We start from the raw sequence: 18,098 nt of genomic DNA, 5'->3' as shown, positions 1-18,098 counted from the left end.
TAAGAATACATGTAGACATCTACATTGTGGGAACTATGATCTAACACTGATTTATATCATTTTAAAAGAGAAATAATTAGAGTTTGTTTTAAAACAATTATATAAAACAATTAACACTATTATCAATATCAAATTTTGTGCGTGACGTTCAAATTTTAACATGGAACACTTGAAGAATTTCACGCGGAGCAGGTCAAAACAATATACAAGGGTAAAGTAAAAACTGCCGCTATGAGAGATTCTCTATGTATTAGACAGAACATTTCAAAATATAACTGTAGCCATAATTTGTGCAAAACTCCTTTTAATGCATAATTGTTTGCGTAGCTAACACAAAGTTTTGCTGTTACTAAGCTCTAAACCTCCTGTTCTTTTCAGAAATATTTTGTTAAACCGGGCCTCCGAAATAAATGAAAAATTACAAAACATTGCATGATAATATCAAGGAACGTTAAATTAGTATATCGTATTAATATATAATTCCAAATCAACTTTGGTTACTTTGATAACGAGTATTAGCCACTTCTCTTTTTCAATAACTAGCACTAATATTATTAAATCGTGTTTACATTGTATTTCCTTAACGCCTCTGTTGCAGTAACATAAGACTTCTCCATCATTATTTTCCGGGTTTTATCATTTAAATAAAATATACGCATGCGCAAGAAGACCGGAAGTTTTGAACATGTGCGGTAAACAAGGAAACTCGATGACACTGGCAATAAGTGATTCGACAGATTATTTTGTGTCGTCGGAAATCGGGGGCACGGAGTAACTTATTGTCAATACTGTCATGAGTGTAAGTACCTACTAGACACATAACATATATCTGAAACAAACGTGGAGCAAGATGGAATAAATAGTTCTGAAATAAACTTCGATATCTCTCAACACTAACAGACTTGGCAGACGTAATCGGTGCCCCCCGCCTCCCCCGCGCCCAGGATTATGACCGCCAAGTTGATGGCATACCACCATCATGAAAGATCGAAAATAGTGAACAAAAATACCAAGATTTATAGAAGAGGTCAATATATAATAACAAAATGTTTTTTGAATCAGCTGAATTAAACAAATCATGAAGCATTAACATTGCGCAACAGACTTTTGTAAAACAATGTATGGCCATTTTGACTTTTTAGTATGGCCATTTTGACTTTAGTATGGCCATTTTGACCAGGGGTTGTGGCCATTTTGACTTTTTTTGTGTGACCATTTTGACCTGTTCCCATACGTCAGACTTGGATATTTTATTTTACAAATGCTAGTGATAGTGATCATAAGGCCAGGTACTCATTCACTAAATCCAGTCATGTATCCGTAAAGACATGTGCCCGTACCCCCCTTACATTTTATTCTAGTCAAATCATACCAATATCGTTATGTATTCCTCATCTGATAACAATGAGTTTTAAGACGTTTCTTTGACTGTATTTTGACATCCCGAAAGACTTCTAAAACTGCCACTCAAGGAAATGTTTCCTCATTGATACAATTTGGGGGGGATAAAGGCATAAGTCATACATTCCTTACCCAAACCCTGTGATTAGGCTTTGAAGCCTTATACCTAACTGCATACTTGATACTGGTCATTTTCCAACTGCATGGGGAAAAAGCATTATATGTCCACTGTCTAAGTCAGGTAACAAATCAGATACAAATAATTACAGGGGCATTTCACTTATTGACCCACTATGTAAAGTATTTCACTTTAATACTTAACACAAGGCTGCAGCCACTGTGTGATGAAAATAATGTACTAGGTGATTTTGAAGCAGGTTTTAGACCTTGCTATTCTACAAGAGACCACATACTAGTATTTAATTGTAGTGCTATTACAACAAAATATTCATTTTCTAAAGCTTTTGACACTTGGGAACACCATGTTCTCTTAAATGCTTTGAAACATGTTGGCATGTTGGGTAAATGTTTCAGCTGTACATCACCAATTGCCTTACAATAAACCCAACAGGACCAAAGCCCCACAGACAAAAGCCAATATGATAATATATACAGAAAACAATTTAGATTTAACATCATCCTTCTACAGAAATCTTTTTTAAGATATTCGATTCAATGGTTACTCCTATTTTATGTTATGGTTCAGAAGTCTAGGGATTACATTATAGTAAAACTATAAAAATAACACTACATTTTGCTTTCTGCAGATATTTTCTTAAAGTCAACAAATCTACTTTCATCAAGCAAGCATTGTTTTTATGTGAATATGGTTGGTATCTACTACAGCATATGATTACAACATTTAGATGCTCAAATTTTAAAATTGCCATAAAAACAGAAAGATACACTAATACTGATAGACATCTACGGCTGTGTAGTCACTGTGAAAAGAGTAATGTAAATATTATTGAGGACAAACCATGGTTAAAAAATCTCATCGCACGACGTCCGTGACAAGTCCGTTTTCATTTCAGGCAATCAAATAGTGGTATCTTACTTACGTTTAAGAATTATATTTTACTATCCTTAAATGATAAAGGATTTATTGCTCTATTTCATAAAAAAAATATCAAGTGTTCCATACAAAAATAGCATTGATGACATGGACAACTGTGGCATCTTATTTACACATTGCCTGTCACAATCAGTCAAATGATCATACTGAGTCTTTGCTTGCTACTTTTTGTTGTATTGACATTTGATTTTGCATCTGAAGTGGTATTAATGATCTCAGAAAAAAATATTGATGTTTGTTTGCTTTCTATATAACGTAACTTCCAGATTTCCACTTCTCACGACAGCGACTTGAGCACTCCGTCTGTGCACATACTCCTCCGATATAGCAATCATTGAAATCACCACAATACATGTATTGAATTGAGCCACTTTGGGATACTCAGTAATGGAAAGAAGGGGCAGTTATGAGAACTGCTATATGAAAACTAGTTTCCCTATTTTAATGTTGAGTGAAGTTACACTTTATTCAGATTTTGACCCCTTTCTCTATGTTTTCGGTCCACTCCCTCCTGTCTACTTGCAACATGTTCTGTTTGTAGATCTTGTAGACGTCATTACTGAGGCATCATGGGAGTTCAGGGTTTATGGCAGCTCCTCCAGGCAGCAGGGAAGCCGGTGTCACTCGAGTCTCTGGAGGGGAAGATATTGGCAGTCGGTATCCTCTAACAATTAGATTCAAATTACATGCAGCCTTGAAATCAAACATATGTATTTAAATATCTTGTATATTTTCCTAACAAATCTTAAGTGTGCATTAAAAAAATGTTTGTATTAGCTGTTGCTTTACATTTGCAAACAACATGTGTGCTTGTGTTGCCTCTTTGTGAAGATCTGGGTTAGAATTCATCTTTGGCAATGTCATCTGTGGTTGGATTTTCCCACTTGGTTGACACATGTGTCATCATATCCCAAGTATGAGGATCGATTCTCATGATGTTGATCACTAGATTGTCTGGTCCAGTTATATTTATGCACTCAATGTGCCAACCTGCGAGGATTGTGTTACAATTTGTCTTGTTTTTATTATTTGTAGCTTTACATTTGCGAACAACTTGTTTTGCCTGCATGTGAAGATCTGTGTTAGAATTCAACTTTGGCAGTAGGATCAGGTAGTCAGATTTGCTGACTTGGTTGACACATGCCAGCATATCCGGAGTATGCGGATCGATTCTCATTATGTTGATGACTAGATTGTCTGATAATTTACAAATTTCATCTGATTGCTGCAGTGCACAATGAACAAACAAACAAACAAACAAACAAACCAGTCATCCCCAGTGATGTCCACCTTTCATTTTGATAAACATTCAGTAGTCCAGTGTTTCCTTCAGCATCATAGGATGATATAAGGAGTGTCGGTGCCGGTGTTGGTGTCAGTGTCAGCACCAGTCTGAGAATTTGTTCCATCACCATCTTTTGACCTCATTAATCACAATTTTATCCTTGAGTGTATTTATCAGCTCCTTAACTCAGTAGATGTCAGTATCTGGCTGCATCAGGCAGCAAAGGGAATGCGAGACAAGGATGGCAACCCGCTGCCCAACGCCCACCTCCAGAGTTTGTTCAGCCGTGTGTGTAAACTCCTGTTCTACAAGATCAAGCCAGTGTTTGTCTTTGATGGCGGCGTTCCTGGATTGAAGAAACAGACACTGGTATACTTCATTTCAAGACTTCATTTCTTCAAGACTTAATTTTAATCTCACACATCACAAATGGTAGTACACAAGTAACTAAAATTCATAAACATATATATCTGAACAATTTATCAAGATGGGTACTTAATTTTACACAGTATTACTGTTTAATCTAGACAAATGGACAAAATATGGCAAAATTTCTTTTCATTCTTAAATTATTGAGTATTTTTCTCGATTTGAATTAGTTAGGCCACTCTCTGTATAAAAACCTCCTTAGGGTAAAATCTAGCCATGTTCTCACATAAAGTAGTAGCGTAAAACTTTCACCATCAATGACAGAACACAAACACAAGTTGTTTTAGTATGAATATGTTTTCTGTGTTCTTGTGTACTGGGTAAGAAAACTGTAACAATTGTTAATCATTGTACCATTTAGCCTAGAAACTACAAAAAATCACAAATGGTATATTTTTCCTCTCCTTTGCAGACTTTGTGTATGTAGTATTCTAAAATAGTTGTGTAGCTTACAGCATCTGAAATCATGTTATGTGCATAACATTAAACTTGTGTACTACGTAACTGGTGTACTACGTCAGAATATAGCGGGTGATTAGAACTACTTGCATGTCGTCATGTGTGTCCGTTGGGCGCGAACAAAAGATATCATGAAGGTACTACTGTGTATGCGTCTGATAAGTTCATCACAACATGGCTGCAATATGGCAGATGTGATGTTAAATATTAACTCGCTCACTCACTCATCTGATAATTGGCACATCTCTAACAGCCGAAAGGTATGATTACACAATGCCATTTAGAAAGTGGTCAAATTTAACATGTTATCTTTGTGATTACACTTTCTACACTACAATAATAGATAAAAAAATTGGATCTTCATGAAAAATGAGGAAGTGTGTATGGGTTTATACTGCTGTTAGCAGTATCGCAGCTGGACACGTCCGAAATGGGCATCACGCATTGTGGGAAATCACACCACATGGTCACTCTGATGAGCGAAAGCTTTAGGCACTTGACTACAACACCGCCTCTCATGAACAATCAGTTTCAGTCACCCTCACTCTTTCACTCACCTCCTGGCAGTGTTTGTGGTACTTTACTTGCCATTTGGCCATCAGTTCCTGTTGCTGTCTGCAAGCTTTAAAATCTACAGGCCCTGAATGAAATGTGCCGGCCCATTTTGTGAACGTCAAACCAGTGAAACCAAAACAGACTGGTTCCACATGGTTTTTACAAAATTATTTTGCGAAGTCTTTGGCAAAGAGAGAAGTTATTATTTGTTCAAGACTGGTGTTGGTATTCCTATGTCCAAAGCGCTGAAGTACCAAGATGTGAAACTGTAAGTTATTGTGACATGATGGATCTTGGGTGATTCCTGAACAATGAAAAAAAAAGAAAAAATTTTGGGGAAATATTGTAGTTGAAAAAAACACCAGATGACTGATAATTTACTGATGGTCACAAGGTATGCAAATATTTGAACCTGGTGGCCTGATACAATAACAGCAGATGCAGGGCCTCTGGGCCAGCGATTATTTCAAACACTAGCTCCTGATGTATTGCAACACATTTAACCTGTACAGCAATGTATTCTAATAAAAATGTTTAGCCTGTAAACCATATAAACTCACAGAAAGCAAAATAATCATTAAAGAATGGTTCTTATCAATGTGGTCGAAGCAAGCCATATGCCACAAGAAAGCAGACTTGTCCATCATCTGGTTTGACAGTCTGATGGAAGGCCTGCTGTATGTTCTTGTCTTGTTTAACTGTCAGACTGCGAGACGAGAGAGGAGGGTAGAGGCTGAGCAGGAAGGTGACAAGGCCACCAAGAAACTACTGCACAATCTCATCCGCAGTCAAGCTATCAAGCACGCTCTTGGACAGCCAACAGATGGCAGCACCAGCTCAGAGTTAGCGGCAGTCAGGTCTTCCAGCAAGGGAAGGGACTTGTTTGAGTTACCTCCCCTGCCAGAGATGGACAAGGAGTAAGTAAGGACTCTTCTTGATGACATATGGTGATCACTGCTCTGTATGGTACTATTTTAGAACTACTGTAACTTTCAGGAAGCATGTCTTAGTTTCTGTCACTTTATCTGATTGTCTCCAGGACAACAGCAACACTTCAGCAACTCTTCTTGTATTTGGTGATAAGCGGAATGGGTACTCAGACTTGTTGACACTAGTTAATGCACTTCACTTCAATCTGTGCACGGTCCAGTCCAAGTCGTAATTTAAAAAAAAACATCCCATATTTTTGAAGATTTGGGCGATAAACATCCTGATGATATTATAATAGCTCCAAATTTGATTCACATGCAAACGTATAGCCCGATCGGCTAGCAAAATTTAGAAACGATTTTGCACACTGAAAGATTCGAATATTTACCTGTATCAGACGGCAATGGGGATACAAGAAAAGGATGGCAACTCTCTGCCACCTCCAGAGTTTGTTATGTTTCAGGACAACAGGTGGCTTAAACTACGATGATGATGATGATGATGATGATGTTGATCCTTGGGAGGAGAGACAATTGCAGCAGAGGATTGTGGAGGTATGAGGTGTTGGTGGTGTTGATGGTGTCAGTGGTTATTTTAGTCTTGGATGTTCTGCGAGTGTCGTATCAGGTGTTGCAGTGAAATACTCCATGAATATGTGAACATCAGGAAAGACAAATACCTTTCACAGCTGTAACCATGGTGATGTGGTACATTGCTTATCACAGATTCTTTCTTGCTCTTAACATCCATTTTGTTTCACTTGGGTAAAAGAATAACTAAGGGTTTATGCCTCTTATCAATACTCCAACAGTTTCACAGGAAAAGACATAAGAAGTGGGGTTTGTATGTTTGCAGGGAACAAAACCCAAGCAGACGCTTTAACCACAGGGCTATTTATCCCTGAGTAAAAGTTGAAAAGAAATCCATGACCCAGTTGCAGTATGTTGTATTAGCTAATTACGTAATGAATCACAGATTTGGTTTAATAATGGTTCCTGATCACTATGCATCTGTGTAGAAGCTTAAGATGTACAGCCCATCACTTTGTACTTTCCTCTTGCTATAAAAGCCCTCTACTGTTCACTTGTCTAAGGTGTTGGTTCACGGTGCAGTCTTGGGTCTGTTGGGCTGACCAGAATTTGATCATATGATTGTGGGTTCTCCTGATTATGTTTTAGGTTTGATAGCACTGTTCGGGTTCTCCTGATTATGTTTTAGGTTTGATAGCACTGTTCGGGTTCTGATTATGTTTTAGGTTTGATAACACTGTTCGGGTTCTCCTGATTATGTTTTAGGTTTGATAGCACTGTTCGGGTTCTCCTGATTATGTTTTAGGTTTGATAGCACTGTTCGGGTTCTGATTATGTTTTAGGTTTGATGACACTGTTCGGGTTCTCCTGATTATGTTTTAGGTTTGATAGCACTGTTCGGGTTCTCCTGATTATGTTTTAGGTTTGATAGCACTGTTCGGGTTCTCCTGATTATGTTTTAGGTTTGATAGCACTGTTCGGGTTCTGATTATGTTTTAGGTTTGATAGCACTTTTCGGGTTCTGATTATGTTTTAGGTTTGATAGCACTGTTCGGGTTCTCCTGATTATCTTTTAGGTTTCATAGCAGTGTTCGGGTTCTGATTATGTTTTAGGTTTGATAGCACTGTTCGGGTTCTCCTAATTATGTTTTAGGTTTGATAGCACTGTTCGGGTTCTGATTATGTTTTAGGTTTGATAGCACTGTTCGGGCTCTCCTGATTATGTTTTAGGTTTGATAACACTGTTCGGGTTCTCCTGATTATGTTTTAGGTTTGATAGCACTGTTCGGGTTCTCCTGATTATGTTTTAGGTTTGATAGCACTGTTCGGGTTCTCCTGATTATGTTTTAGGTTTGATAGCACTGTTCAGGTTCTCCTGATTATGTTTTAGGTTTGATAGCACTGTTCGGGTTCTCGTGATTATGTTTTAGGTTTGATGACACTGTTCGGGTTCTCCTGATTATGTTTTAGGTTTGATAGCACTGTTCGGGTTCTCGTGATTATGTTTTAGGTTTGATAGCACTGTTCGGGTTCTCCTGATTATGTTTTAGGTTTGATAGCACTGTTCGGGTTCTGATTATGTTTTAGGTTTGATAGCACTGTTCAGGTTCTCCTGATTATGTTTTAGGTTTGATAGCACTGTTCGGGTTCTCCTGATTATGTTTTAGGTTTGATAGCACTGTTCGGGCTCTCCTGATTATGTTTTAGGTTTGATAGCACTGTTCGGGTTCTCCTGATTATGTTTTAGGTTTGATAGCACTGTTCGGGTTCTGATTATGTTTTAGGTTTGATAGCACTGTTCGGGTTCTCCTGATTATGTTTTAGGTTTGATAGCACTGTTCGGGTTCTGATTATGTTTTAGGTTTGATAGCACTGTTCAGGTTCTCCTGATTATGTTTTAGGTTTGATAGCACTGTTCGGGTTCTGATTATGTTTTAGGTTTGATAGCACTGTTCGGGTTCTCCTGATTATGTTTTAGGTTTGATAGCACTGTTCGGGTTCTGATTATTTTTTAGGTTTGATAGCACTGTTCGGGTTCTCCTGATTATGTTTTAGGTTTGATAGCACTGTTCGGGTTCTCCTGATTATGTTTTAGGTTTGATAGCACTGTTCGGGTTCTCCTGATTATGTTTTAGGTTTGGTAGCACTGTTCGGGTTCTCCTGATTATGTTTTAGGTTTGATAGCACTGTTCGGGCTCTCCTGATTATGTTTTAGGTTTGATAGCACTGTTCGGGTTCTGATTATGTTTTAGGTTTGATAGCACTGTTCGGGTTCTGATTATGTTTTAGGTTTGATAGCACTGTTCGGGTTCTGATTATGTTTTATGTTTGATAGCACTGTTCGGGTTCTGATTATGTTTTAGGTTTGATAGCACTGTTCGGGTTCTCCTGATTATGTTTTAGGTTTGATAGCACTGTTCGGGTTCTGATTATGTTTTAGGTTTGATAGCACTGTTCAGGTTCTCCTGATTATGTTTTAGGTTTGATAACACTGTTCGGGTTCTCCTGATTATGTTTTAGGTTTGATAGCACTGTTCGGGTTCTGATTATGTTTTAGGTTTGATAGCACTGTTCGGGTTCTCCTGATTATGTTTTAGGTTTGATAGCACTGTTCGGGTTCTGATTATGTTTTAGGTTTGATAGCACTGTTCGGGTTCTCCTGATTATGTTTTAGGTTTGATAGCACTGTTCGGGTTCTGATTATGTTTTAGGTTTGATAGCACTGTTCGGGTTCTCCTGTTTATATTTTAGGTTTGATAGCACTGTTCGGGTTCTCCTGATTATGTTTTAGGTTTGATGGCACTGTTCGGGTTCTGATTATGTTTTAGGTTTGATAACACTGTTCGGGTTCTCCTGATTATGTTTTAGGTTTGATAACACTGTTCGGGTTCTCCTGATTATGTTTTAGGTTTGATAGCACTGTTCGGGTTCTCCTAATTATGTTTTAGGTTTGATAGCACTGTTCGGGTGCTGATTATGTTTTAGGTTTGATAGCACTGTTCAGGTTCTCCTGATTATGTTTTAGGTTTGATAGCACTGTTCGGGTTCTGATTATGTTTTAGGTTTGATAGCACTGTTCAGGTTCTCCTGATTATGTTTTAGGTTTGATAGCACTGTTCGGGTTCTCCTGTTTATGTTTTAGGTTTGATGACACTGTTCGGGTTCTCCTGTTTATGTTTTAGGTTTGATAGCACTGTTCGGGTTCTCCTGATTATGTTTTAGGTTTGATAGCACTGTTCGGGTTCTGATTATGTTTTAGGTTTGATAGCACTGTTCGGGTTCTCCTGATTATGTTTTAGGTTTGATAGCACTGTTCGGGTTCTGATTATGTTTTAGGTTTGATAGCACTGTTCAGGTTCTCCTGATTATGTTTTAGGTTTGGTAGCACTGTTCGGGTTCTGATTATGTTTTAGGTTTGATAGCACTGTTCAGGTTCTCCTGATTATGTTTTAGGTTTGATAGCACTGTTCGGGTTCTCCTGATTATGTTTTAGGTTTGATAGCACTGTTCGGGTTCTGATTATGTTTTAGGTTTGATAGCACTGTTCAGGTTCTCCTGATTATGTTTTAGGTTTGATAACACTGTTCGGGTTCTGATTATGTTTTAGGTTTGATAGCACTGTTCAGGTTCTCCTGATTATGTTTTAGGTTTGATAGCACTGTTCGGGTTCTCCTGATTATGTTTTAGGTTTGATAGCACTGTTCGGGTTCTCCTGATTATGTTTTAGGTTTGATAGCACTGTTCGGGTTCTCCTGATTATGTTTTAGGTTTGATAGCACTGTTTGGGTTCTCCTGATTATGTTTTAGGTTTGATAGCACTGTTCGGGTTCTCCTGATTATGTTTTAGGTTTGATGACACTGTTCGGGTTCTCCTGATTATGTTTTAGGTTTGATAGCACTGTTCGGATTCTGATTATGTTTTAGGTTTGATAGCACTGTTCGGGTTCTCCTGATTATGTTTTAGGTTTGATAGCACTGTTCGGGTTCTCCTGATTATGTTTTAGGTTTGATAGCACTGTTCGGGTTCTGATTATGTTTTAGGTTTGATAACACTGTTCGGGTTCTGATTATGTTTTAGGTTTGATAGCACTGTTCAGGTTCTCCTGATTATGTTTTAGGTTTGATAACACTGTTCGGGTTCTCCTGATTATGTTTTAGGTTTGATAGCACTGTTCAGGTTCTCCTAATTATGTTTTAGGTTTGATAGCACTGTTCGGGTGCTGATTATGTTTTAGGTTTGATGGCACTGTTCGGGTTCTCCTGTTTATGTTTTAGGTTTGATGACACTGTTCGGGTTCTCCTGATTATGTTTTAGGTTTGATAGCACTGTTCGGGTTTTCCTGCTTATGTTTTAGGTTTGATAACACTGTTCGGGTTCTCCTGATTATGTTTTAGGTTTGATAGCACTGTTCGGGTTCTCCTGATTATGTTTTAGGTTGATAGCACTGTTCGGGTTCTGATTATGTTTTAGGTTTGATAGCACTGTTCGGGTTCTGATGATGTTTTAGGTTTGATAGCACTGTTCGGGTTCTGATTATGTTTTAGGTTTGATAGCACTGTTCGGGTTCTCCTGATTATGTTTTAGGTTTGATAGCACTGTTCGGGTTCTCCTGATTATGTTTTAGGTTTGATTGCACTGTACGGGTTCTCCTGATTATGTTTTAGGTTTGGTAGCACTGTTCGGGTTCTCCTGATTATGTTTTAGGTTTGATAGCACTGTTCGGGTTCTGATTATGTTTTAGGTTTGATAGCACTGTTCAGGTTCTCCTGATTATGTTTTAGGTTTGGTAGCACTGTTCGGGTTCTGATTATGTTTTAGGTTTGATAGCACTGTTCGGGTTCTCCTGATTATGTTTTAGGTTTGATAGCACTGTTCGGGTTCTGATTATGTTTTAGGTTTGATAGCACTGTTCAGGTTCTCCTGATTATGTTTTAGGTTTGATAACACTGTTCGGGTTCTCCTGATTATGTTTTAGGTTTGATAGCACTGTTCGGGTTCTGATTATGTTTTAGGTTTGATAGCACTGTTCGGGTTCTCCTGATTATGTTTTAGGTTTGATAGCACTGTTCGGGTTCTGATTATGTTTTAGGTTTGATAGCACTGTTCGGGTTCTCCTGATTATGTTTTAGGTTTGATAGCACTGTTCGGGTTCTGATTATGTTTTAGGTTTGATAGCACTGTTCGGGTTCTCCTGTTTATATTTTAGGTTTGATAGCACTGTTCGGGTTCTCCTGATTATGTTTTAGGTTTGATAGCACTGTTCGGGTTCTGATTATGTTTTAGGTTTGATAACACTGTTCGGGTTCTCCTGATTATGTTTTAGGTTTGATAACACTGTTCGGGTTCTCCTGATTATGTTTTAGGTTTGATAGCACTGTTCGGGTTCTCCTAATTATGTTTTAGGTTTGATAGCACTGTTCGGGTGCTGATTATGTTTTAGGTTTGATAGCACTGTTCAGGTTCTCCTGATTATGTTTTAGGTTTGATAGCACTGTTCGGGTTCTGATTATGTTTTAGGTTTGATAGCACTGTTCAGGTTCTCCTGATTATGTTTTAGGTTTGATAGCACTGTTCGGGTTCTCCTGTTTATGTTTTAGGTTTGATGACACTGTTCGGGTTCTCCTGTTTATGTTTTAGGTTTGATAGCACTGTTCGGGTTCTCCTGATTATGTTTTAGGTTTGATAGCACTGTTCGGGTTCTGATTATGTTTTAGGTTTGATAGCACTGTTCGGGTTCTCCTGATTATGTTTTAGGTTTGATAGCACTGTTCGGGTTCTGATTATGTTTTAGGTTTGATAGCACTGTTCGGGTTCTCCTGATTATGTTTTAGGTTTGGTAGCACTGTTCGGGTTCTGATTATGTTTTAGGTTTGATAGCACTGTTCAGGTTCTCCTGATTATGTTTTAGGTTTGATAGCACTGTTCGGGTTCTCCTGATTATGTTTTAGGTTTGATAGCACTGTTCGGGTTCTGATTATGTTTTAGGTTTGATAGCACTGTTCAGGTTCTCCTGATTATGTTTTAGGTTTGATAACACTGTTCGGGTTCTGATTATGTTTTAGGTTTGATAGCACTGTTCAGGTTCTCCTGATTATGTTTTAGGTTTGATAGCACTGTTCGGGTTCTCCTGATTATGTTTTAGGTTTGATAGCACTGTTCGGGTTCTCCTGATTATGTTTTAGGTTTGATAGCACTGTTCGGGTTCTCCTGATTATGTTTTAGGTTTGATAGCACTGTTCGGGTTCTCCTGATTATGTTTTAGGTTTGATAGCACTGTTCGGGTTCTCCTGATTATGTTTTAGGTTTGATGACACTGTTCGGGTTCTCCTGATTATGTTTTAGGTTTGATAGCACTGTTCGGATTCTGATTATGTTTTAGGTTTGATAGCACTGTTCGGGTTCTCCTGATTATGTTTTAGGTTTGATAGCACTGTTCGGGTTCTCCTGATTATGTTTTAGGTTTGATAGCACTGTTCGGGTTCTGATTATGTTTTAGGTTTGATAACACTGTTCGGGTTCTGATTATGTTTTAGGTTTGATAGCACTGTTCAGGTTCTCCTGATTATGTTTTAGGTTTGATAACACTGTTCGGGTTCTCCTGATTATGTTTTAGGTTTGATAGCACTGTTCGGGTTCTCCTAATTATGTTTTAGGTTTGATAGCACTGTTCGGGTGCTGATTATGTTTTAGGTTTGATGGCACTGTTCGGGTTCTCCTGTTTATTTGTTTTAGGTTTGATGACACTGTTCGGGTTCTCCTGATTATGTTTTAGGTTTGATAGCACTGTTCGGGTTTTCCTGCTTATGTTTTAGGTTTGATAACACTGTTCGGGTTCTCCTGATTATGTTTTAGGTTTGATAGCACTGTTCGGGTTCTCCTGATTATGTTTTAGGTTGATAACACTGTTCGGGTTCTGATTATGTTTTAGGTTTGATAGCACTGTTCGGGTTCTGATTATGTTTTAGGTTTGATAGCACTGTTCGGGTTCTGATTATGTTTTAGGTTTGATAGCACTGTTCGGGTTCTCCTGATTATGTTTTAGGTTTGATAGCACTGTTCGGGTTCTCCTGATTATGTTTTAGGTTTGATGGCACTGTTCGGGTTCTCCTGATTATGTTTTAGGTTTGATAGCACTGTTCGGGTTCTCCTGATTATGTTTTAGGTTTGATAGCACTGTTCGGGTTCTGATTATGTTTTAGGTTTGATAGCACTGTTCAGGTTCTCCTGATTATGTTTTAGGTTTGGTAGCACTGTTCGGGTTCTGATTATGTTTTAGGTTTGATAGCACTGTTCAGGTTCTCCTGATTATGTTTTAGGTTTGATAGCACTGTTCGGGTTCTCCTGATTATGTTTTAGGTTTGATAGCACTGTTCGGGTTCTGATTATGTTTTAGGTTTGATAGCACTGTTCAGGTTCTCCTGATTATGTTTTAGGTTTGATAACACTGTTCGGGTTCTGATTATGTTTTAGGTTTGATAGCACTGTTCGGGTTCTCCTGATTATGTTTTAGGTTTGATGACACTGTTCAGGCTCTCCTGATTATGTTTTAGGTTTGATAGCACTGTTCGGGTTCTCCTGATTATGTTTTAGGTTTGATGGCACTGTTCGGGTTCTCCTGATTATGTTTTAGGTTTGATAGCACTGTTCGGGTTCTCCTGATTATGTTTTAGGTTTGATAGCACTGTTCGGGTTCTCCTGATTATGTTTTAGGTTTGATAGCACTGTTCGGGTTCTCCTGATTATGTTTTAGGTTTGATAGCACTGTTCGGGTTCTCCTGATTATGTTTTAGGTTTGATAGCACTGTTCGGGTTCTCCTGATTATGTTTTAGGTTTGATGGCACTGTTCGGGTTCTCCTGATTATGTTTTAGGTTTGATGGCACTGTTCGGGTTCTCCTGATTATGTTTTAGGTTTGATAGCACTGTTCAGGTTCTCCTGATTATGTTTTAGGTTTGATAGCACTGTTCGGGTTCTCCTGATTATGTTTTAGGTTTGATAGCACTGTTCGGGTTCTCCTGATTATGTTTTAGGTTTGATAGCACTGTTCGGGTTCTCCTGATTATGTTTTAGGTTTGATAGCACTGTTCGGGTTCTCCTGATTATGTTTTAGGTTTGATAGCTCTGTTCATGTGCCCTTACTCTTCACCAATGTGACCTCTGAGACTTGCATAATTTCATGTCTTCCTCATAGCTGACACTGTTCTATTGCTGTCAGACCACTCACCCACCCTAAACTTACTCATTCGCTCACTCAGACATGATATATGAGAATGAATAAATACATCGAATACTGTCTTTTCTTTCAAAATGTTCTGTTTGACCTATTTAGCCAAAATATTTCAGGAAGTATTTTACACACACAAACATGAAGACTTTTTATTGTTTTGGACCAGTGTATTTCCTATGATTTCTTAACACTGATACATACTTTTGTACTGTGCAACACACACATATAACACTATGTAACCAATGACATGAATGTAAAGGACTGAAGTAAAAAGAACAAGCATGTTTGGGTCATAATGTCAGCTTCATGTCTATTTGCAACAACCAACTCTACACCTGTTCAATCTCCAGGAGGAGTTCCAATCTCTGGACAGTATTGACATAGAGTCTGCTGACTTCCGTTCTCTGCCGTCGGAGATCAAGCATGAGATTCTCACCGAGATGAAGGAGATGAGGAAGAGACGGCGACTCGGCAAGAGAGTGCCACTGCCTGAGGTACATAGAGATTGATGCTGAAGAATTCAGCCTTGTCTATTCTTAACATTCTTTATGGATTACATGCATCTTAGTTGCTCTATCTTACCTTTTGCATGAATGTCAGATTCTCATTTACTAAAACCCTTTGTTAATTTTCAGGTTAAGTACATTTCTTATGTTTCTCACTCAAGTATCAGGGGAACAGAGTGCCATTGGTCAACAAACGTAGTCTTTCAATAATGGGATATTTATGGAAGTTCTAATCACATTATCGCTAAGAATGTTTTGAGCAACAGCCACCACTCATATCAAAGTAATGATGCAGGATACAATTTTTCCGGATAGTTACAGAAACAGATCAAGGGGAATAACTCTAAAGTTGTTTTATGTGTCTGCTGCAACACTGGATAGGAAAAATGAACAAAGTGAATAAATACCTGTGTTCTAACTGATTCAGACCAAAGTAAATATGACATGCTTGCAACATCATTAAGCCTTTCAGAGGCAGGGAACGTAAAGGATTAAGGCCCAGTAGTTACCCTGTCAACTCAGCAGCCTGAAACCTTTAGGAGCGGTAGGGAAGCCTAGTGGTTAAAGTGTTTGATTGTCACGCTGAAGCCCCGGGTTCAGTTCCCCACATGAGCACAATGTGTGAAGCCCATTTTCTGGTGTCCCCCGCTGTGATATTGCTGGAACATTACTAAAAGCGGCATAAAACTCACTCATTCACTCACTCGCTTGTTTGAAACCTGTAGACAACCTAATGAAATATATGTGAAAATGAGAACCCGACTACACTCCGGATCTGACACTTACTTAACGATTGTTATTATTAATATATGATCGTTATTATGATTATTATTTTGATCATAAATATAGTTGTTATTACTGTTATCATTCCAGAATTCTGATGACTTTTCTTCCTACCAAATGAAGAAACTTGTAAACCAGAGCAGACTGACCAACCATATTGAATCTGTCCGTAAAGAGATGAACGCCCAAAGCAGTGCTGACTTTTCCCAGGCCATTGGCAGCGAATACATAGCAGGAGAGTTTGAGTCTCGTCGTGTGGTGTCAGAAGATGCCTCTCATTATATACTAATCAAAGGCCTCAGCAAACAGCTGCAAGTGGAGCAGGCATCCCGATGTGAGGATGTCGTCACCAAAGTTGATGCTGATGCTGTGGCAAATGTTGTGACAGAGGAGGAGAGAAAGATATTGGAAGAACCTGATGAGTTACTGATCGATAGTGACAAAGAGAAAAACTATAATTCCAAGGCAGCTGAAAATTCTCGGGAAAATGACTGTTGTATTAATATTGGTCCAGATATTTTTGAAAATGATAAAGGTGCTGGTTCAAAAGATGTGCTAAGTGTTGGAAGTTCTTCCGATAGTGATGATGTCAACGTAACGAAAGTGGAGAAAGATGTAACAGACAACTCAAAACAAAATTTGTTTGCTGAGTCGGAAGTTCAGATTATTGAGGATGGGAGTGGGGAACCAGGTCATATTGACAAGGGCCACAATATGAAGAGGAAGGTTGAAACTAGGGAAGGTGAAGTTGGGAAGACCAAGATTTCCAAGATGGCTGCTGATGTGGAGGTTACAGACGTCAGTGCAGGGATGGCGTCAGAGGATAAGCCACAGACCCAACAGGAATCTGAATCTGGTAAGGAAAAACACCTTAAGTCATTACTTTGTGACCATTTTATAGCTAACTTGCCAGTTGTATCATATGTCAATTGTGTAACATAATGACGCCTTATTCAGTGTGTGCAAATGTCTAAAAAGTACAAAGAAAAATATTTATTGAGCAACACAGTAATATTCATTGTATCAAACTCATGAGAAGAAATAAACAGATTTTGTATTCAAAATAATTACCAAATTTTATCAGGCAAGTCTATCAGTTTCAATAGTTTGTAGCATATGGAAAAAGTCCCCAAAGTGTTCTTGATGTTACCATGGTTACTGCTTTTGAATGCATGTATTTAGCTGTCACAGATATGTTAGCATTTAATTTACTGAATCAGTTACAAAAGTGTTTTGGTCTTTGGTAAAACATTTTTTTCCATTGACCATTGACATTTCTGTGCTTCTGTCTTAGATCATGTGAAATTTCAACTGCTTTATGTTATTGAAAGAAAAAACTGACTTGTCCCCAGACTATATTTATATTGAGAAAATATCTCTGAGAAGAGTGGAGCACAAGTGGTCCGAATAACAACTATCTTGTGTTGACATATCTTCTATATATGTTGGAGGTTGGCAGGACAGTTAAAGTACTCACCAATCAAGCCAAAGAGCTTGGTTCAATAAGCCATTTTCCAGTTTCGCGACAAAAGTTCGTTTAGAGTGATGTCCCTTTGCAAAACCATGTGATCGCGGGCAAACAGTCAAAACAAACGGCTGTCAAATTTTGTAACGTGTTTGACGGTTCACCGACCACTATCTGACGTGTACACCGAGAGAAGTTGAAGATGCCTTACCACCACTGTTGCTATGGCTTGTGCAAGCCTGATAACAGGTACAAGGATCGCCATGATATGGAAAACGTAATTTTTATTCCTTTTCCGAAGCCGAAGAGTCAACCGGAGAAATGTTTGAGGTGGACGAGGGCCTGTGGTCAAGAGGGATTTAATGTGAAAAGCTACACGAGGCACACCTACATTTGTTCCAAACACTTCGTAGGTGAGTTTTTTTGTGAATATGCTACTCTGCTGTGTTTGT

General features: G+C 38.4%; 1 protein-coding gene across 1 annotated transcript in view; it reads left to right on the top strand.

The window, feature by feature from the left end:
* Positions 1–675: 675 nt before the first annotated feature.
* The window catches only part of LOC137281733 (DNA excision repair protein ERCC-5-like), a 34,249-nt gene continuing 16,826 nt past the window's right edge, over positions 676–18,098 (top strand). The window contains exons 1-7 of the mRNA XM_067813314.1: positions 676–799; positions 3,018–3,133; positions 3,955–4,130; positions 5,910–6,121; positions 6,598–6,688; positions 15,243–15,386; positions 16,272–17,037. Of these exons, the coding sequence (XP_067669415.1) occupies positions 3,046–3,133; positions 3,955–4,130; positions 5,910–6,121; positions 6,598–6,688; positions 15,243–15,386; positions 16,272–17,037 (1,477 nt within the window). The 5' untranslated portion in view covers positions 676–799; positions 3,018–3,045. The remainder of the gene's footprint in view (positions 800–3,017; positions 3,134–3,954; positions 4,131–5,909; positions 6,122–6,597; positions 6,689–15,242; positions 15,387–16,271; positions 17,038–18,098) is intronic.

The sequence above is a fragment of the Haliotis asinina genome, chromosome 4, assembly GCF_037392515.1.
Source record: "Haliotis asinina isolate JCU_RB_2024 chromosome 4, JCU_Hal_asi_v2, whole genome shotgun sequence".
Lineage (NCBI taxonomy): Eukaryota > Metazoa > Mollusca > Gastropoda > Lepetellida > Haliotidae > Haliotis > Haliotis asinina.
Note: the sequence above shows the minus strand (reverse complement) of the source record. Positions and strands in the feature narration are given on the sequence as shown.